General features: G+C 37.5%; 1 protein-coding gene across 1 annotated transcript in view; it reads right to left on the reverse strand.

Moving 5' to 3' along the window:
• Positions 1 to 21233, reverse strand: part of LOC103141225 (neurexin-2-like) — a 78937-nt gene extending 57704 nt beyond the window's left edge. Inside the window, exons 1-5 of the mRNA XM_016673959.1 lie at positions 20484 to 21233; positions 20026 to 20407; positions 18314 to 18504; positions 18036 to 18209; positions 14342 to 14461 (exon numbers count right to left, since the gene is read on the reverse strand). Of these exons, the coding sequence (XP_016529445.1) occupies positions 14342 to 14461; positions 18036 to 18209; positions 18314 to 18504; positions 20026 to 20407; positions 20484 to 20490 (874 nt within the window). The 5' untranslated portion in view covers positions 20491 to 21233. The remainder of the gene's footprint in view (positions 1 to 14341; positions 14462 to 18035; positions 18210 to 18313; positions 18505 to 20025; positions 20408 to 20483) is intronic.
• Positions 21234 to 21967: the final 734 nt, after the last annotated feature.

Consider the following 21967-nt stretch of genomic DNA (forward strand, 5'->3'; position numbering starts at 1 on the left):
ATGTATCACTGAGTGTCAGTGTGTCTGAGCGTGTTAGGGAAAAAAAAACAACAAAAAAACAACAGAAAGTCAAAGATGGAGTCAGATAGAGGGAGGCTCTGTATCTGAAGGCCTCTGTGCGAGTGTGTGTGTGTGTGTGTGTGCGTGTGTGTGTGTGTGTGTGTGTGTCTAGCCTTTATGATGTAAACTGAATGTAACCTTTCTCCTCTCACACAACCCCTGCAGCAGAGACTCGGAAGCCCCAGACTCCCCCGCCTTACCCCCACCCCCAGGGGGAGCAGGTATAGACTAGCATTCATCTGAGGCTCAGCTGCTGCGTGGTCGAAGTGTCAAGTGAAACCCACCATGTTCCCATGGAGAGCAGGGGCACAGAGTAACAGTCAGCACTGAGCAGCGACCGGCCACTTGGTAATCAAGTCTTGCATAATGTCGGCCCCAGAACTGGAGCCGGGGAGATGCTGCGCTGAATATCGTCCTGGAAATGGGAGAGCGGCACAGAGGCACTAACTGCCAGTGCAAGGCAACGTATTTTACATCTGAAAACACCCACTGCACTCATTGTGAGCTGCAGCACAGAGCCTCTTGGTGAGCCTCTGACCCCACTTTCACACCATTTATTGCTATAATTATGTGTGCTCTTGGTTACTTCACCTGCAGGCGTATTATGATTGCTGCTTCTTCTTTTGTTAGTGAGAAAGCAATTTTCAAAAATGTTTGTTCAATAAATAGCCTTTAGATGGCAATTATTTTTAAATGTCCTCTCTAATAAAGTGTCTGTTATTATAAAAAAGAAAACCTCCTCCCTAGCAGAGACGAATCCTTTGTGTGGAACTCAGTTCTTGCTACAGCTGCAATCTTTTACTCGGCTCTTATCATATTACAATAGGCTTCTAAACTGCCTGTGGCCGCTGGAATAAGTCATCACACAGAGGTTCTTTCTGGCTGATATACAGCCTTCCCGATAGCTATTTTCAGGGAATCTTTCAGTTTTATTGTCTGTTTACAATACTGCAATAGAGGCTTTCCACCCTGTAGGTCTACCTCTGGCAAACAAAGTCAAAGGAGGCTGTGTGTTTTCTTTTTTTCCCAAAACAGATTTTGAGAAGGGAAAAAATAGTTCTCCTGTTTGCATCAAATATGTGTGCATTGTTTCAGTTTTTTTTTCTTTTTTTCTCCTTTCCGTAATATTATTCAGGGTGAAAAATGGGTAGACAAAGTTGGAAGACATAGTTGGAGGTGCATGGTACAATTGCTCTAAGAATGTAATAAGTACACTGAAGGCCGCAAATAGTAAATAAAGCATGCCTCCTGTACAGCTCCATGCAAAGGGATTCACACTTCAGCATTTCTGTTTTGTCACTTTGCAACAACAGACTTCAGTGTTTTTATTGGGATTTTATGTGACATTTGAATACAACATAATGCATAAATAAATGCAAGATTGTAAAAATACATAGTTTTTTATTTGTTTTATGAAAATCTATGAAATCTAGTAAACTTTTGGAGACTGAATTGAAATAGGATTTGGGTCTCGATCATATGAATAGGCTTTGATACAAAATGTTCAACTGCAAAACGATTTACAAGCATAAACAGGCCTCCAAAAGTAACAGCATGGAAGGGAGAGATATTTAAAATTAAAGCAATCACACAACCAACAAGACGATCGCTTCACTTAGTTTGTTCGCCATTATTATTTTGAATAGCACAGTATAGAGATACTAAAGACAGATATAATGTGCAGTGGTGACAAGGCAACTCCTGAGCACTACAGTATATGTTTTACAAACTCATAGGTGTGGATTAACGACGTATTCACTTTAGAAAAATAAAAAGCCCAAGGGAGCTAGGAAACTGCTTGTCTGGTTTGTGACAGAAATGCTCTGCTTTTTTTTTTGGCAGTTTTGCAGCTGTACTATGCATTTTCCGCTTTCAGAGGATGAAATCCGAAGACTTTTTTTTTAAAAGGTGTTCAAACCTTAAAACTCCTCCACAACAAATATGTTCTTTAAGTAATCATTTACGGAATAGATGACCTATATTTTACTAAAACAGTTTGGAAAACCATGTAAAATTATTTGTAACTTTAATCCACTTTAAAAAATTACTAACTATTTTGTCTGGATCAAGGGTTATGAATACTTATGTAAGCCACCACAATGGTAAAATAAACTGATAATTTTCAATACTAAATGTTATTCTGACAAATCTAAGAAATTAATATTCTATAAATCTTAAAATTGACTTTTAAATTTGGCTGTCCTTTGTGTTGTACTTAAATTGCAATAACTGCATTTGAAATTTAAGACATAATTAAGTGCAGAGTTTCATAAATGGCATTGTAGCTTCCAGCAAAAAGAAGGCAGCCATCACAAAGTCAGTTTATAACTGTGAAATAACTCACTGTTTTGCTGTTTTCACTTTTGCAGCCAGAATGCAGCACTTCCTATGACCTATTCAAAGCTATTGTGTGCTTCTGGTTGGTGTTTGTACATGTTTTAATCCATTTAGAGCAAGGGGGGGGAGATGCTTCCAGGCAATTTATAGCGCTCTCTATTACAGTAATTCCTCTCTGCTTGAAGGAACAGACGAGGATGTTGACAATGAGGTTCAACAACATAATAGACTCTGTTATGTTCAACAAAAACAGTTATTCAATAATAATGATACTTAAATTGGTAACACAAAATAAGCCGTGTGCGAATGCAGTGACTAAATAGCTGCTGGTTTCTTGGCAGTGAAACATCAACCGGGTAGAACAATTCATTCAGTGCAGAACCTATTATATTGGGACAACTTTTGAAAACCTCCCTTGGAGTAAAGGTGACAATGCTGACACACTTAGTATTCACCAGACAGAATAACCACTGATTACGCCTGCTGCCTCGAGATGCTTTCTACCACACTGGCTGTCATGTTCGCACAACCACAGTGCAATGAGGGTTGCTTGCTTTCAATTTGATGCTGCAGAGAAGAGGGTTGCTAGTCTGAGGTCACAGAAAGGTTCCCAACCACACCAGAGGTCTTCCTGCTGCCCGTTTGGCTCATTAGGGGATCCACAGTGGCTCCTAATACGTTTAGTCAACTCGTTATGGAGATCAGAATTGTTTTGAGCTAAAAAAATCAAATTTTGTTTATTTTATAATGCTGCAAACTGTTTTTTTTGTGTCTTTGCATAACTACAGAACATTCCATTCAAAGTAGGTTTTAATTGATGCTCTTCTTTGTTCTAAAACTCAAACATATAAATAAAACATTAGAGTCTTACTCTGACACAAAATTTACAAAGTAGATTTTCATAAATGATCTGAAAAAGTTACTGGAAGTCTTTCAGATCTAAACACATTTTATATAATTTTTTTGAATGGAGGGCAAAAACAGCTTTTTGAATCATAGGACACAAATTTGCCCGGGAATTTATCATTAAATAAAAACATCTTTTATTCTCCCCTGGCGGGGAAATTCAGATGTAACAACAGCAAAATGATACCACTTTGAGGATTTTATGTTCCCACAAAGATAAAGTATTAAAATAGATAGAAAAACTAATTAACAGTAATATGCTGTATAATAAGAACACAAGAAACCTCTTGTGGTTTATTAGTGAATTTCTGTGCAGAACCTAGGCCACAGCCATAATTTTTTCTGGATCCTGTATTACAGGACCTTTTTGTCTTGTAAAATATTTTTGAGATCACGTTTGTTGTGAATTGGTGCTACATCAATAAAATGAACCAAACTACAACCACGGATAAAAATAAGATCTAAGTTTCAAGATTGAACATTTGTACGTTACACAGACATTTCCTAAAGGATTTCACACATAAATGCATTTTATCTGATAAAAGGGAAGAAATGAGAACTCACTTGGTAAACCAGAGTGACCTCCCTGTTATGGATTTCAAACAAAAGCTGCAGAGGGAAGCTCAATTTCCTCCTGTAAGTTTTGAACCCCTCTGCGGACACAGAGAGTAAAATATGTATTATAGCGGTCTGGATATTTCTCCTAACTCCGTTAGTCAGTGTGACATTGGCAAAAGACTGAACTCCCTCTCTCCTGCATTCGGTGTTTGGAGGGTGAGTCATAAGAGACCATGACTAATCATGAAATAACTTGTCACATATCTGAGTGAGCTGCCAGTGTGGCTCGCATTTTCAAATCTGTTGAACATAGCTCAGCACAGCCTGCGTCTGCTTGCATTCTAATGAGCCATCAGCTCGCATTAAATTATCCCAATCCGTGACACTTCACCCAAAAGCACACAAGAGGTCAGGGGAAGCAATGTCTAGTCACTGTAAATAATGAACAGGTTTATTTGTGGAAAAGAAATGTAGATTGCTGATGATATAAGTTCTTGAGGCTAATGAGGACATGAAGACACAGAGGGCCAGCACTGCAGTCGGCAGTCACACAGGCAACGTTGGTACTTTAGACCTTAAATCAGGACGGTGTAAACAACATCGGACCAAAGTAAACATTGACTTTACTGGAAAACAATATTGTTAAGCTATATTATACTGAAGCATCACAGCTAAAAGTATAGATTAAATACAATTAAAGGCAAACTTTTTGTCTGCACTGTCTGACATTCCGTTGGACAAAACATTTTGTTTTAGGTCACTTCATTTTCCCACGAATAATTACATTTAATAAATGTCACATTATAGAGAGATCTACGTTTAAGGAATCTTTCTTCAAATGCAAAACTTTACAAACATTTCACCTGTAACAATATGACTTGGGCCGAACATTTTGAGGTATCATTCCTCAAGTTTCTCACAATAGTTTGCTGTAATTCTGGCACCCTCCTCCAGACAGAATGAGTGAAACTGAGTCAGATTTGTAGGCTGACTTTGCTGAAACACTTCTTTTGTCCTCTGCCCACAAATTTGCTATGGGACTCAGATCAAAAGTTTTGTAACAAACACTCCAAAACATTGACTCTGCTGTCTTTAAGTCACATTTTGAAAAAAAAAATAAATAAAAAAAATAAAAATGTGTACAGTCTTTAGCCCTCCGGCTGATATCTGGCAGTTTTGCTTCAATATTGAAGTACATCACTTACATAACATTTTCAGTTTTACTTCACCAGTAAGTGACGTTGACTGGGGACTTTGTTGTAACAGCAGATATCAACATATACAGTTGATTGTTTCATTGTAATAAAGATAAACACAAAAAAACACAACCTTGGCCAGTCCCCCTGTAGAAGTGGTCCTGGTCTCTGTTATGGCCTGTTATTACTTAAGAGATAACAGTAAATCAAAGTTGTGGGTTGCAGTGGTCAGCAAAAAAAACAACAACAAAAAAAAAACATTGGCCCTAACCTGAGCCAATGCACCTATGGCCAATCACTCTTAGTCCTGTCGCTCGTGCAACAAAACCTTTTGACTGTTCCAGAAAGTTTGTGGTAGCCTGTTTTAGCTGGAGATTTTCCAAAAATAGATGCAGAGAATCAGCAGTCAATCCTTTATGCATCATTTATTTGTGTATCTTACTAAGCAATTGAAATCCAAAGCAGATACAAAATGGTGTTACATAGACTTCAGAAAAATAACCAGCTGTTATGTGCCACTGTTATTTGTGCTCCAAGTTAAACAGTGCATCAGTCCATGTTGGATATCATAAAAAATGTATAAAGGGAGAAGCACAATCTAAAAAAAAAAAAGGACAAACTGTGCACTAGATTTTTCCATGTAAACGTTAAAGCAGTTTTAGTTTTGTTTACTATTGATTTCAAACTTGTGTTTAGAAGGTTTTTTTTGTATTCAACGTCCATTTATTTAATCACTTCAATCAACAAATCCTTCAAGCATATTGCAGAAAATCAGTGCATTTAGGCCTTTACGCATGTGAAATTAGCATGCTGAAGTTCAAACTGAGTATCAGAGCAGAGAAGACAGGGACTTTGTGTGATGTAGCATGGTTGTTGGTGCCAGACAGGCTGGAATGGGTATTTCAGAAACGGACAATTTACTTGGATTTTAACACAAAACCATGTCTCGGGTTTGCAGAGAATGGGAAGGGAGAAGGGAAACTGTCCAAAGAGCAGCAGTGTGGAAGAAAATGTTTTGTTTGCCTCTGCCGAAGGTCAGAGGAAAATGGGCAGACTGGCTCGAGATGAAAGAAAGGCAACAGCATCCAAAATAACCACAACCAAGATATGAGGAATATAATCTCTGAATGTACAACACATCAAAACTTGAAGCAGATGAGCCACAGACGCTGAAGATCACAGTGGGTGTCATTCCTATCAGGTAAGAACTGTAAACTGAGGCTAAAATGTATGTGGGCAATCCAAAATAACTGACAATAAGAGGTAGGAAAAAATGCCCGGCCCAGTAAGTCTCGATTTCAGCCGCCGCATTCGGACGGTGGGTTAGAATTTGATGTAAACACAAGAGCATAGGTCCAATCTTCCTCCCATCAATAATTCATGCTGCTGGTAGTGTAATGAAACAGGGGACATTTTCTTAGTACGTTTAGAGTCTGTTTACCACCAATTTAGCCGTGTTTACTCGCCGCCTTGATATTGCTCCTGACCACATCCATCTCTTTCTGGCTGCTTTCAGCAGCATAAAAATAAAACTATGTCACAAAGCTCAAATCTCATAAAACTGACCGTTAAGGCAGTTCTGAAGACAAAATCGGGACTGACCCGGTACTAACAAGGTGTGTTCAATAAAATGGCAGGTCAGTCTAAAGTTAAGGTAAATATATAGACTCTGGATCTTAAAGATTGATTTTAAGATCCAGACTTTGCTTTCAGTATTATGTTTTTTACCTGATGTTGGATGTTTCTTGTACTCACTCACCAAAATGAAAGCTAATACATTTAAGACAAATTAACAATCTCTTAACAGATGCTTTGTGAAAAAGAAAGTACATTTTGCACCTCTTCACTGTTTTTGATTTCATCATTGTGAAGTTGCTTCACATTTCTCATAATGTCACACGTTGACATTTGAATTGAACCGACAGGGAAAATTCTCGATTGGCCTTTGAGCAGCAAACTATCAATAGAGAACAGCATTAAGTCTGAGTCATTTTATCCAATAAAAAGCAACATTGATGTTTTCTATTTATTTATCTTTCAAACACTTTTATCTAAAATTATTCTGTTAAACAGCACTTTTCTTTTATTATCTTCCCAGCTCAAAATCCATAAATGCAGTTTATGGACGAGCATCATCAGTATCTCTTTAGACAAACTGCTTTATGTCTTTGCCAGTTTATTAAGCTGCATGACTCATTTTGTCAGTGTCACTACATGAAACCCAGCATAGTTTCACTTCAAATATTGCCGAACAGGATAAGATATTAATCTGGTCTGATTACTGATGGCACTTCTAATGCACAATTTACATAAAAAACAGATTAGTGTTTAATTATGTTTACTAGAGTTTTTAGTGTCTGAGCAGTGATGCTGCTCTTCTGAGAAAAAACAAAAAAAACATTAAAGTGTGCCACACAAGACATGATGTGAGAGACTACAAGGACAGAAACAAAAATAAAGGACATTTTTCCCTGAGGTGCTCGACTTCTTCTCACATCTATGTAATTGTCCTAAGTGTTTCTTGCACAAGGCTGAAGGGCTGAATGCTGCAAACGTGTAGTGTTGATTCAATCTGACGTGATGAATTTTATTAAATAATCAATTTGAATGTTTTCCTCATAAAAATAGAATTAGATTAGAGGCTAACCTTTAAGGACCTTAAATACGCTCAGTTACTCTGTTCAGCTTTTATCCAGTCTCTGTTAAAAAATATTGAGAGAAAGTTGGATGGTTGGATATCGAAGGAGAAGCAGTCTGTCCATAGAACAGTGGACCACATCTGCACCATTGTGAAAACTGTTAGGAGGGTCACCGGCGTGCACTTGTCAAGTCAACCTTTGCTTTTGTGGATCTGGAAAAGGCTAAACATAAAAGCTTTGTCTGCAGTCCCAGCTGAACATTAAACTTTTTCAAATGCAGGCTGGACTCCGTCAGGGTTGTCCCTTGTCCCTGACCCTGTTTGTGTTTTATTTAAACAGAATCTGAAGAAGGGAACCTCAAGATTTCATCTTTGTTTTTTGCAGATGACGTGGCTTTTGGTGTGCAGTGTAGCTGTCTGCAGTCGACCTTGAAGAAGCAGGGACAAAAATAAGCTTTTCTTAGACAATGGTTCTCAACCAGGAGGAGGTACACCTCTCCATACAAGTCAAGACTCATCCTCTGCCTTTTTCTCAATTGATCGTATGATGGAGCGGGAGCAGCACAGGCTGACTGGGGTGTTGTCTGCAGTAATATGGGTGCTATTTCTGTCTACTGTGGAGAAGAATGAGCCGAGTCAAAAAGCCTCCATTTATCTGTCTGTCTACGTTTCAACCCTCACCTGTGGTCATTAGACATGGATTGTGACAGAAAGGTTGATAACCCACATATAAGAGGCTGAAAAGAGCTTCTTTTGGGTGGCTGTTCTTGGCTGTATAGATAGGCAGAGGAGAACCATCATTCGAAGGGAGCTCTGAATAAAGGTAGTCTGCCTTGAAAAGAGTCTCTTGAGGTGGTTCAGGAATCCTGTTGGGATGCCTGCTGGGCGCTCCTCTTTCAGTGTTTTCAGGGCACATCCAACTGGGAGGAGACTCGGGTGAAAACCCAAAATTTGATGGCCATTTTGTCACAGTTGACCTGGGAAAACGATGAGATCCCAAATAATAAACTAGGGAATGGGATGTCTGCAAGTTTCCACAAAGGGAAATATTTAATTAGCAGATGGACATCTTCAAGTCTTTTATGCTATTATAATCCTTTAATTTCTGGATATATATATATATTTTTTATTTTGTGAATCCTTAATTGGGTTGTAATAGCAACATCGTTATGCAATTAGCCCACAATTTCTGAACTATTCTCTGCCTTTTCCATCATTATGATGTTCTGACCATTTTCTGCAAACCTCATTCAGAGAACTATGGCAACAAAAATAAAAGTCTGGCCAAAAATGCTCCTGGAAAACTTGAATACATGCCACATTGCCAAATAATCCACTGCAGTTCTCCTTTGCATACATTCATGGAGCAATGGAAAGGTGCAATATTCCTATATTTTGCATCTTTAGTTCATATTCTAGAAGAAAGGTTAGTTCATGTAGGAAAAACAAAAACTAAAATTGCAACAATGGTTGGATTTTATTCCGCATTTATCTTCCAAAAAAACTATTATTCTTAACTTTGGTTTTAATTCCATTTGAGCACATTTAAATAGTGTTTTGTGGCAGGTAGGATCTCATTATTTTTATTATATGCAGAAATCAGAGCCTAAGCGTGTCCTCTGAAACTAATTACGGCAAACCAACAGAAGACATTTCATCAATTGTGCATCAAAGCAGAACTTTTTAATCTCCACAGACCTAACTTTCTGAAACATGTACTAAAACCTTACAGTGATCTGCTTATATCATTTTCCGCAGACCGCCATGCTCATTTTCAAAAACTTAATTAAGACAATTTTGACAAGCTGCACTGAATTTGATGTGAGATTAGTTGAAACTGTTAAATGAACGCTGCCGTGAGTCACTCATTTATATCTCCAATTCAACATGCGCTTTCTGCATTAGCCTGTTTAATTGTAATTACTGCTAATCAGAAATACTTAAATAGACCTGGAATATAAACATCCATTGCAAGCTCGTAAAATTTCTGTCATATGAAAAGTCTTTTTAAGCAGATAAGCTTCATGTATGGAAATAAAAAATAAAAAAAAAACAACGTATTGGACATTTTGTGTTAATTCCTCTGTTTGATCCCAAGCAAACTAAAATGGTAACTTTACAGACTCCAGGAAGAGTCACATATCTGAACTCTATTCCTGTTAGGTTATCATGTTATGAAGAGCAATATATTTTCTTGAGCCTCTGTCCCAAGGCTCAAGATTAAGTCAAAACCTCTATCCTGGATTATCCCGTCTGGGACGTACGAGTAATTGTGAATGAATCCACCTGAAATGAAGGTCAAAAGAAAAACAACATTTTATCGAGCATTGCATCATGCTACATCTTCCCTCCTTTTTTCCCCCACCGATTTCAGGTGAAACATCACATTTCTCCTAAAACCACAAAGCAGGAAGATTTAATCTTTCTAAAAACATGCAACTAAACACATTTCGAAATATCTTAAATCTCTACACACGTGTTGGCAACCCGCTGTAACGGCTGTCACTGTCATGTTTTTCACTGGTAGTGAACTCAGTCACTGGCAGGAGGCGAGCAGAATGACAGGAACTTACCAAAACCAATGGAAGAACACAAGTAGAACCAAGATTTAAGTGGTACGGATAGAATTTCGAAGATATTTTCTGTTTCAATAAAAACTGGAAGAGCAATTAGAAGGAACATTATTCACAGCTAATGAAATTCCTTTTCATAAATTTGGGAGTGGAGGATACAAGAATCATAATAGTTGCTGTTGTCAGGGAGGACAACAGCGACTAACCTGATGATCTGACAAAGGCATAACAGAAGAGGGAGGCAAACGTGATGAGGAGGTGATTAATATGTGGCTGGCTAACCAGGGAACAAGAGAGGAATGACAGTGGGAAAAACAGCATCAGAGTAATACTTCCTGATTTACAAAGATAAACATATTATGTAAATGGCATGTACTTTTATCTTTCCTATTTTGAAGAGTGGCTATGGCAAATTGCCTCTGTGTCATTTATACTTATTTATCCATAGGAAAAGCAAGGATTACCATAACTAAATAAATTAGAATATACTAAAAACTTTACTCAACTCGAACGTACGAGTAATTGTGAATGAATCCACAATAAACAAGTAAATCAATGTTCAATTTATCTTAAAGGAAATGTTACATTTTCTAAAATTAAAGTTGAATGAAAAAATAAGATGTTATGGAAGAAACAGGAGTATATCTATAATCCTTATAGTTTCTATTTTTTTACTGTGACAAACGGGCCAATGTGTGAACACAAGCAGGTAATAAATATGCCAAATCAATTATCTGTAGCTGCAAAGGTTAACCAATAATTACACACACACCATATGCTTAGAGGAGGAAGTGCTGAAAATTGAGCACCAAACATCATTCTTGTTAATTCTGGTAATGAAGCCACGACCTAGAAATAATAAGCACAGATGTTTATTGCAAACTCACTTAGACAATGTCTGTATATGAATATCAATGCACTGAGTCACAAACCAAGTAGAAATGATTTCAGCTTTTCCTACTGTGGGTTAAATGGTTAAACAGAACGGCTTCTTTCTAATCCTTGGTCACGGAAAAATTCTTCAGATTGTCGGTGTTGATAAAATTAACTAAAATTTACTTTCCAGTGTGAAAAGAGGCGAGCTTTGACATCTCATGCTGAATAAAATTACAAAAATTCCAAGTATTAGTCATTGTTTTTACACGGATCTATTGACCCTAACCAGCCAGCCCATCACAGGTCAACATACAAACAACAAAACATGCACAGAGTCGAACCGAAGGCTACGACCAATTGACCTAACATTCATGTTGATGCAGTGTGGAAGGAAGCTAGAGTATCCATGCAGAAAGAACCCCAGAGGGGATCTGAACCCAAGAACATTTTGCTGCAAGGCAAAAAAAAACAAAAACATTGCTACACTGTTCATTGTTTATACACTACAGCAACATTTTGTTTTGCTTCCAAGGACTCAGTGATGGTTCAATGTGAAGCACAAGACTTGTTATTTACGCCAAACAGATCTGATCTATTGGGTTGACCTTTGATATTGGGCCGCCATGCCATTTAGCATGGACTTGATTGAGAGGCCTCCCAAAAACGGTGAGATGAAAATCACAAAACCTTCCATGAAATTGGGCTTTAGTTGAATATGTTGTTTAGCTGTAATATTAAAAGTCTTTTTTTTTTGTTTTTGTTTTTTGCATAATTTGAAAAACATTTTCTCTAGGAACTTGTAAAAAGAATTCAGCTGAAAGACTGGAATCAAGGCCATAGTTCAAAACATCCTAATTGCAATAACATGATGCTGGAATCTGAAATACTTTCAAAGATGACTTAACCAAAATAGCTAAACCGTGTGATTATGTCTCAGAATTACAAAAGTAAAATCAGATATCTGGAGAAAGAAAAGTCGGTACAGATTGGTGGGAGGATTTGTGTGGTTTATCCAGTAAGCTTGTAATTAAAACTGAAAACACGCATACCAACATTATGGAACTCATTTGACATCTTATTCAAGAATAATAAGGATCAGCTGCATGTTGTTGCTGTTTGTGAGAAAAGAAAATAAATGCAGGAAGTCGGTTTGTTTCAAAGAAAACAACTTACAACATAAGCAGATTTGCATGGGGAAACACAAATACACTCACAAGTGATTGAAAGTGAAAAGAGAAATGAGTCAATTTCAAGACAGTAATGTGAAGTGAAAATCAACAAATCAGGGCACACTTTGAAAAGCATACATAAAAGCTTCTTTGAATACAAGGAAAAACTAAACTAAGAATGTCCATGGTTCACTTCATCCTTTTAAACATTGCTTTTCTTGTGTAACTGTGTGAAAGATAAGATCTGCTTTAACAGTAATGCTTTTCAAGCTGAGCTATAAAGTTATACCTTTGATGCCTCATGTGGTGTCACTTTGAACACCAGAGACATAACTCAGTCTTCTTTTCATAGTGAAATGTACTTTTTTTTTTTTTTTTTTTTTTTTTTTTTTTTTTTTTTTTTTTTTTTTTTTTTTTAAAAAAAAAAAAGCTTGAAAATGGATCTGGTCTTACCTCTATTTGTATATAAAGTCCATGGACCATATCCATATCCATCTCCACATATCACTGTCTCCTTCTTGTTTGCTTTCATTTGTAAAACTCTGACTGTTTTAAGGAGGATGATCGCCAAGGAGGAGAGTCATTCTTAAATTGTTCTATTCTGACTATTTTTTTGTGTGTCTTTAAGATTGTTTTCAGCAGATGGTGCTCAGCGCTGCCCCCTTTCAGTGCGGCATGGTACTTTCCCCCTCACCTTGCGAGTTTCACTGCATGTTTATTCAGAAAGACTAAATATGTCACACATATCCAATAGACAGGCTATGGAACATCAACATGTGTAGAACAAGTGTCAAACTTGTATGTCACTTTCTTATTCATTTACTGAATGTAAAAAGTTCCAGTTTTGAGTTTCCAATGGGTCGATCAGCTTTTAGGACCAACAAGGCGAAACACAGTCCTATTCTAGTCAACAGCAGATCTTTGAGTGCATTTCTAGTTACAACTTTTATTGTCTTTGCACATTAATGGATGCTTTAAAAACTACAGAAAAGTGTATTTAACTAAAAAAAACAACAAAAAAAACACACACACACACACACACACACATCAAGGAAACCCTCAGATGAGGAAACCGCTTTTGTTGACTTCTACAACATCAAGTGCACAACGGTTTGCTGAATTTTCTCTCCAAAGTCAAAATGTGAGTGAACAAACATGCTTCTAACCATCAATGACGAAGTATTATCTTTTTATCCTTACATGTGTTTCGTACTGCTCACTGAATTCTCCACTCAGATACAAAACTGCAGTCTTTGTGAGCGAACAAATGAGCTCCTATCTTTGAAGTGTCTTTTTTTTATCTTTATATATTAACTTTCTAACCAGCACACCACTTATCAAGAAATTATCCTCTGCTAGAGTGCCTGCTGAGCTTATAGTGTAACGTACTTTTCCCTCTTAAAAAGTAAAATATAAAACCACATTTTAAAAACAATTACCACAAAGACACATTTCTTGCAGTTATTCTAAACGATTCTGCAGCAAATGAAGCTTAACTTGCCATGGCTGGCCTATTAAACCCAATACTTTGCTATAATTAATATGAGGAGCCCTTGGTAACAGTTGGCTGTATTATTCATGACCTTGCTACATAAGAAATATGTTTTGTTGTTGTAATATGGTGAAACAGTGAGTCATGTGTGACTATGTTTAAAAAGACAATGCACAGAGGAGAGGACATAATTATTGCTTGGATTTTGTTGGAATGGTTAACACATTAATCTCATATCGTTGTGTAAAACTTACCTTCAGTCCTTAGAATGTGAATCCTCTAAGACAAAAACTCATTAAAATTCTATTAAGACCTAAATGGAAGCAGTTTCAATGCGTGGCAGGCGGGACACCGCCTAAAGGTTTCATCCCTTTAGAGGTAAAAAAAAAGCTGACTGTTCTTTCTAAAGTGTATTTCATGTGTTACTGAATTCTGTATTGATGGTGGAATTTGATCTGCATCGTGCCAGTGATAAGCCTGTCAAGAAGACATTTTCCAGCGTCGTAGCCAGTCGGGCGTGATACACCTTTACTCACGGTCACTGCAGAAAGGTCCCCCGTAGGTGGTCATGGTGCAGTCGCAGGAGAAGCCCTCCCACAGCTGCAGACACACACCTTGGTGGTGGCAGGAGTCCTCTGTGCAGGTTGTGCTGGGCCCTGAAGGGTGTTCACAGCAGATTAAGCAAGGGCTTTTCACTTCACTTTATGCACCTTTGCTTTTACTCAAGAGGAGTGAACGAAACAAAAGTAAGTAAAACACTTATGGCTACCTTTACATACCCAACAATCCATGTAGTTTAGGAATGTTGTACAAACAAAATCTTGAGAGAGTGGCCCGCATTTGCGTTCAACCCTCTTCAGTTAATGGTTTGTATGTTGCACCAGATTTAATTTGGGGTTAACAGAGTAAATGGGGTGTAATATAAATGCATGTCAGATTTTCCAGATTTGACTTGGTTAAAACGATTTCCACAGCCGCCCATTGTTTTCCTTCCACTTCACAATTCTGCAGTCTGGGATGGATGAATGAATAAATAGTTCTCATGCTTTCCTACAAAAATAATCAAATAGGCTTTTACTGATAACATATACTGAATACATTGGATAAAGAGACAAAAAACTAAAACATAAATCAGTAATAAATGCATTTTATAAGTAAGCTTTGTTAAGTCATGCCACTTTGATTTCTTATGACAGAATCTCAAAGCCAAGAACTAAAAAGACCTTTATAACCTTAGGACTAAGACTTTGGACATTTAAATACGTGCAGTCACATTAAAATAAAAGCACATAATCTGGTAATTCTGGAGTTTTGGTTAATGAATAATCAGGGATCATATCTACAAAGGTATATCGGAAGTATATATCTCTGTGTCTGCAGGGATTCAATCACATTTTGTTTAGATTCAAGTCGTCTTTTATGTGGGCAATAGAGGCAGCTGTCATCATTCAGATGGGCAGGCACATGCAGAGGGAGGGGTGGGGGTGCTTGAGCACCTGCCCCTTTTGCTCCTTGCCCCCAAGTGGCCTTTTGGTCAATCTCTTTTTTTTGTATTATTTTCTAAGCTCTCTTCTGACACATAATAACATGTACTAAAATTATTTGATTTTTGTTGTTTTCGTTTTTTTGTACAACATAATAAGCCCTCTCGTCACCTTGTTACCTTTGACCTTTTTCCCGTGACGCATGACGCAAATGCCTCTTGCGCACTGAGATAAGGCGGCTAACTGGAGCTCAACGTAGCGAATGTTCCAGATTACAGATCAGTTTTTGGTGAATTAAAAAAAAACAAACAACGTTTTTGGTGAATAAAGTGGAGTAGACTTGCTACTTGTCAGATGACGGAAAACGTTGAATGTTGTATCGTTTCTGCTTCAGCACGGAGTAGCGGTTTAAGCAGAGAGGTAATGAAATACAACAGACACTGACAGGCCTCTGCGTCTGCCTTTCTCTGAAGAACTACTGAGCAGGAGGAGACAGCCAGGTGAGGAAAAACTGTTCTTATCTATCGAGTCAGTATTTTTATCATACAGACATTAGCCTGTTGCTGTTGTGCTACTACTTGCTAGCTGCTAGCTAACGACTTTGCTAGCAAAGCTAGATAACTAAAAAGCTTCTTCCTTGTATCGTTAATGATATCAGTATCGCTTGTGCAATACTGGGCACATTGCCCGTCCAAAACCGATCATCTCCATATTGGATAAATGTCTTCTTATTTCCTTTGCTGCATAATGTACTTTGCATTTATTCTGGTGTTAGGTAAATGTATCTTGAAGGAGAATAGCACTTAAATAAAAGTCCAACAAAGATATTCATTTAGAATTAAAAATAACTCACCCTGAATTACCATGATAGATATAATGTATGTAATAAAAGTGTGTCATTAATGAAGGGGAAAAACACTCAATCCAGACTTTAAGTAAGTTTAGGGTCTGGTTTGCAGAATGAAGTTAATTTTGTTTCACAATTATTCAATGAAAAAAAGAAAAAAAAAACTAACCTCAGATAAGTAAAATAAAATTGTAATTAAATCTTTTGGAAATGTAATGATTTCTTCTTTTTTTAAAAAAACAAAACAAAACAAAAACAAAACAAAAGGTTTTCTTTAAATATATATATTTTTTAATTAAATAACTCATTTTTGTCTTGTGAACTTAAAAAGTTATTTGCCAAACATAAACGTTTATTTGCACACATCAGAAATCTTATGTTGTGATTTTAGGCCCTGGCCACGACGTCATGTGAGAATCACAAGCAAAACTTTGAGTCACAAACAAAAACTTAGAATAGCAAGAAAATATTTCTAACATGCACAAATAAGTTTGTTTTGCAAATAATTTTTTCACTTCATGAGACAAAAATGTGTGATTTTAATTTTAAAAAATGTTTTTTAAGCTAAACTCAGTAGGCTTTTCTCATGGTGACATGCATTAACAATTCAATATTTGCTTTTCTTTTTTCTTTTTTTCTTTTTTCTGCAGCTCCACATTAAAGTTTGATGGAGCTCTGCTTTCCTGAATGGACCATCTTCATCTCCACTGCTAGTGTAGCAAACCAAGCAGCTCTTTTTTTATAGATTACAGTCCACTAAGAGGTTGCATTGTGCCCTTGTTTATATTTTTAATAGTGTAATTCTGTAAAGACAAAATATGTCTGGTGGTCTAGCTCTGATTTACAAGTTTTGCTAAATTGCGGGTTTGAATATTGCAATACTTTCCTATAGCAAAATAGACCTGCAGAAAGAAATTACTAATATCTTACATATGCATAGTTGTATGCTCTATCTACAGATTTCCCTTAGCTTTGATTGTATATCTCACAATTTTGTAATTTACAATTGTTTATTAAACTCTGAAAGCTGTGTGGCTTTGTTAATATTCTGTCCTAGAATGCGGTTAGATGTGCTATTTTATTTTTATTTTTCTTGAGCACCTGCCCCTTTAGTGGTCTCTGCACAGCCTTGCGGCTGCGTGCATAAGCACAAGATATGTAAGACAACTTATCAAACTGATTTTACATGAGGGAATAGCTAACTCTATTTAGATAGATCTAGAGCTTATTGACATCTATTTATGTTATTCTCACAGGGAGGAACTTCATAGATGCTGACTTGAAGATGTTCCTAATGGTTTTGGAATTACTTGTGTTTGTATTTGGATTATCTTGTCGAAAACTGTTAGTTTAAAAGTTGTTTCTTAAGTTCTGTTCGCGGTGTATTTTGGTTTAGACATATTTGTTTTGTACTAATACTTCTCCTGTTGTTTAGTAGATTATTCTGTGTTTTGATTCGTCTCCTCTTGTGCTCACTGGGTTTTTATTAATCAACTTTCCTTAGTTTTTCCTTATGGTTTCTTCCCCAACTGCACCACATTCCCCTGATTACGACTCCCAGTTCTCATTACCACACTCATCAGGTCTCTCAGCATTTTATTAGGCAGTTTTTATAGATTAGATTTTTGGACTGTAAAAAAATTACAAAAAAAAAAAAAAGTCAAAATCCCCTCATGAATAAATACTGCAACATTTAAAATAAAAAAATAGATTTACTGAATTTCTTTTCTTCCCAATCAATGTGGAATATTTGAGACACCTGTTCAATTCCAAAACCAATCGGGAACAATTAGCGTGCAGTGAGAGGCCTCCTGTCCCTCTGGTTTAATCCCTAATACGCCAAGCTGAACAACAAGAAAACCATTTACAGAAATGATCTGGGATTTTTTTTGCCCTCACCTCCGCAGCCTCGTTCCACCTCTCCCACCTTGTGAAGGGCATCCGCTAGCAGCTCAGGGAGCCTTCCATTTAAGTCCACAGAAGCCAGACAGCCTTTGTATCCTTCCCGAGAAGCTATTAACCTGGGAAGGCTGCTGTACATGCTCTTTCCAACACCACCGATGTACAGCTCCCCTAGAAAACACAAAGTTAAGGAACAGAAATGCTTTTTAGCAAACTTAAATCTCAAATTAAACATGAAAATAGTCGGATTTTGTTGTAAACAGCATGCATTTTACCTTTTAGGTCCAGGTTTCGGGCTCCGTTGGTGTGTTGGGTAACGGTACGGGAATCGATCTTGAGTACATGTACATTGTTGCTGTCACGGGAGATCACCACGTTGTGCCATTGGTTATCATTGAGAGGCTTGTCAGAGTTACCCTTCATAAGCGACGGTCCATTTCCCAAGTCAAACACATAATGAATGTACCTATAAGACGAAACATTTGTTCAAGATCTGTGTTTTCAAATTCCTTTCGTAACAAATGTCACACATAAATTACCACTAATTCTACTCGGCAACAATTAATTTTCTTTTGCTGCCATTCAAATAAAATAATGTGATTTAATTGCAAACTAGTGTGTTTTACTTCAAGCATAGTCATCAGACAGACTTCATTCAAACTTAATTATGTTAATAATCAAAGTTAAAAACCATCCATGAATGAGCCGCCACACTTCACACAAAACATTGAACAGCCGGAAAATCCTGACAGAAGTGTTGGGAGCCTTTTATTTCTTTCTTTTTTTTTTTTTTGTCTGTGTTGTCTTTCGGAGCTTCTGCTGCTGGTTCCAGATCTGAACAAGACCTCCTGCTGACTAATTGCTCACTGACAGAGAGTTTGTGCTTGGCATTTCAGTGGGATGATACAATTGCGGCTTTGCTGGCTCTGTTTCCACAGCCACTTTCTGATGTTCTTGCCATGAAAAAATATCTTTAATGAAAAAAACAAAAATATCCTTTGAAACATAGCGGTGTTGTTGATGCTTGTTCAGGGGAGCTATCAACATGTTTTAACTTGAGACACCTGGACACTAATTGCCTCACAAATCATTTTAAATGAACCCCTATATCGTGCATTTACAGTTCAAGAATTTACACGTAGTATCATATAATTGTGGGCCTTTTAACTTTGAATTTGAAACATTCTCTCCCCAGAGTGGATTGGTTATAGGACAAATAACTTGCATGATGTCGGGCTTTGTCAGTGTTTAAAGGCATAACAAGCTCAGTATGTGTAAACTTTGGATTTTGTAGAATATAAAGTTTCCCTCGAAAATAATTTAATTTAGCAAATAAAATGTTTTACTTATCCTGACTGACTTAAACAGCAATTATTAAATCTGATATAGTACAGAAGTGAGAAAAAAAACACGAATGGTCTTTTTCCCCACAGTGTATATCGATATATGGTTTCTGGAAAATCCACTAAAACTAACAACTTGTTTAGCCGATTCTTGTTTTAAAATTTTCTGATAAAGATGTATTTTGTATTATTTTGACTAGGAAAAAACTTCCATGAGATTAATTGATAAAAAAAAAACCTTTCAATCAACATGACATTCATGCATACTGTATGTAAAAGTCAGACTTTAAAGAGGAGTGTTACGTAAAATCGGCTTTGAGTTTTATATCATGTATTATGTTATTCCCTCATCAAAAACAAACCTGAAGTGTTGCTTTGAATTTCTCAGGCATGCTTAAAGAATCCTTGACTCTCTTGTGGCAGCTATTCTGGCATTCATACAAAGTGCTGCCTATATAAGATTGGGAGCTTCATAAAGAGACAGAGGCCAATTTCAAAGTATTAAATTGCTAAGCCAAGTTTCTTACATCGTACAGTTAAATTTTGTTTAATATATAGCATTTTTGTGATACAGTTTGCTATAAAAATGGCATTATATCCCTGGAAGACACATAACATGATGTATAAAATATCCCATCGCTCACCCTTTGACAAGCTCCACCACGATGAAGTCACTGCCGTCTCCGGAGTTATACAGTATCAGGCCATCCGCACTGCTGGTTTTAAACTGGAAAAAGAGGTGCATGGAAGCGTAGGCCTGCAAGGTCGAAAAGGCCAAATAGCTGGCTTGAGTTAGGAAAGTTACGGGGTTGGCCACAATGTGTCTCATGCCAAACCGAGCATTAAGCTCGCAGAAGGAAATGTCTCCATTCTTGCACTGGTCCAGATAGAGCATCCCATTGAAGGAGAGCGCTTGCAAGTGGCCGATGAAATTGGAGGGCATCACTGAGATGAAGCGGCGCTCTGTCATGATTCCTGTCTCGATGTTGTTGAACTCCAGGCGGGTGTGGGCACCAGTCATGTGGCCTAGAGAACAAACCCATTTATCGTGAGCTGCTAAAACACTTTTGATAGGCCACGTTTCTTTTTCTCATCTCTCTACCTTCCATTGTCACATTGTCTACCGATAGCTGCAAGTTCTTCCCACGTCGTGCCACCTTCACTGTGTGCCACTCGTTGTCATTCAGCTTCTCGCCTACAAGAAGAGTCTCTGGTCCCTTGCCTAAGAGGAGGAAAGCGTCAAGTGACAATCATATCACAGGGGCGCAGTATCTTTTCACACGAGCACTCAAACTTGAGAAGCACTTACAGGGTGAATACATCCATTTACTTATCACTCACACATACAGCAGAAAGATTCAGGAGAAAGCAATAATTTAAATTCACCTCCTTTTCAAAGTAAAACTAAGAACAAAACACCTACAGCACAGTCATTTCCAGGCTAAATATTTAACGTGTGTTGAGCCATTTGTGTGATCTCTGCTGAAAAGCTGTGTTGGCTTACAGTGAAGGCCCTGGCTCACTCATATAAATTCAAGTTTCAGATTTTCTTCACTATCCTCTGCATTTTTCACTGGTTTAAAAATAGGTCACAGTGCAGAGGCTTGCCACTGCAGTACCGTCAACCCGAATCAGCGCCTATGCAACAGGCCGACACGGCAGTTCAAAGGAGTTCTGACATCGCTTGGGAAACTAATTGGCCATGCCTAAGCTGACTTTGCCTTGAGGGGTTTGTCTGTCTAATTGTGCTCAGGGCGCAGGAGAATTACAAGGGACGCATAGAGGGCAATAAATGAAAAACATCAGCTGGTTTCCGAACAATACACTGTTTCATCCTCTGGGAAATAAAACCCATGCCTGGAGACCTTGTCCGGCTGCAAATTAAGTGTCTCCACGTAGCACATCGCATGACACGGACTGAATATTGACTACGCACTCGGAGTGGATCAATAACATCAAATCCTGCATCCTTTGCATTCAATGGACTTACTTAGATGTGGAAAAACAAACCACTGTGCGGAGTCAAGTAGAGCTGAAAAGGCAGAAATGTTTACCTTGTGGATCACTATCATGAAATCAGACATACGGGCAGGATTTGCTGTAATGAAATAGGAGTTTGCAGGACGAAGGGTAGAGGAGGCTGTTCATCTAATCTGTGCTGCTCAGAAGGGGAGCTTTGCTGCTATCTAAACATCTAAGGCCAAATACACGAATACCAACACAGAAAAAAATGTTACTTCTAGAAAGTTTGGGCCAGAGAAGTAATGATTTATACAGTAGGAAAAATAAACATTGAACAAACAAATGTTTTCCTCAGAAAATATACACGAGTGATCTCCATAAATGTAGAAATGTAGACAACTCGTTCCATTAAATTATGTGTAATAAAGCGGAATGGAACACGATCACGGACATTTTTTTCAATGCTTTTCAGAGTAATTACAACTTCAACTCATCTTGTGTAAAAAAAAAAAAAGTCATTTGCATTTCTTAGTTTTGAGTTTGAAATATTCTTCCACATTACTGTCTTCCAACCTTTAAAGCTTCTGGGGGCCTCTTCTATGACATCTAATCTTCAAGGAGCTT

The sequence above is a fragment of the Poecilia formosa genome, unplaced genomic scaffold (assembly GCF_000485575.1).
Source record: "Poecilia formosa unplaced genomic scaffold, Poecilia_formosa-5.1.2 Scaffold3, whole genome shotgun sequence".
Taxonomy (NCBI): domain Eukaryota; kingdom Metazoa; phylum Chordata; class Actinopteri; order Cyprinodontiformes; family Poeciliidae; genus Poecilia; species Poecilia formosa.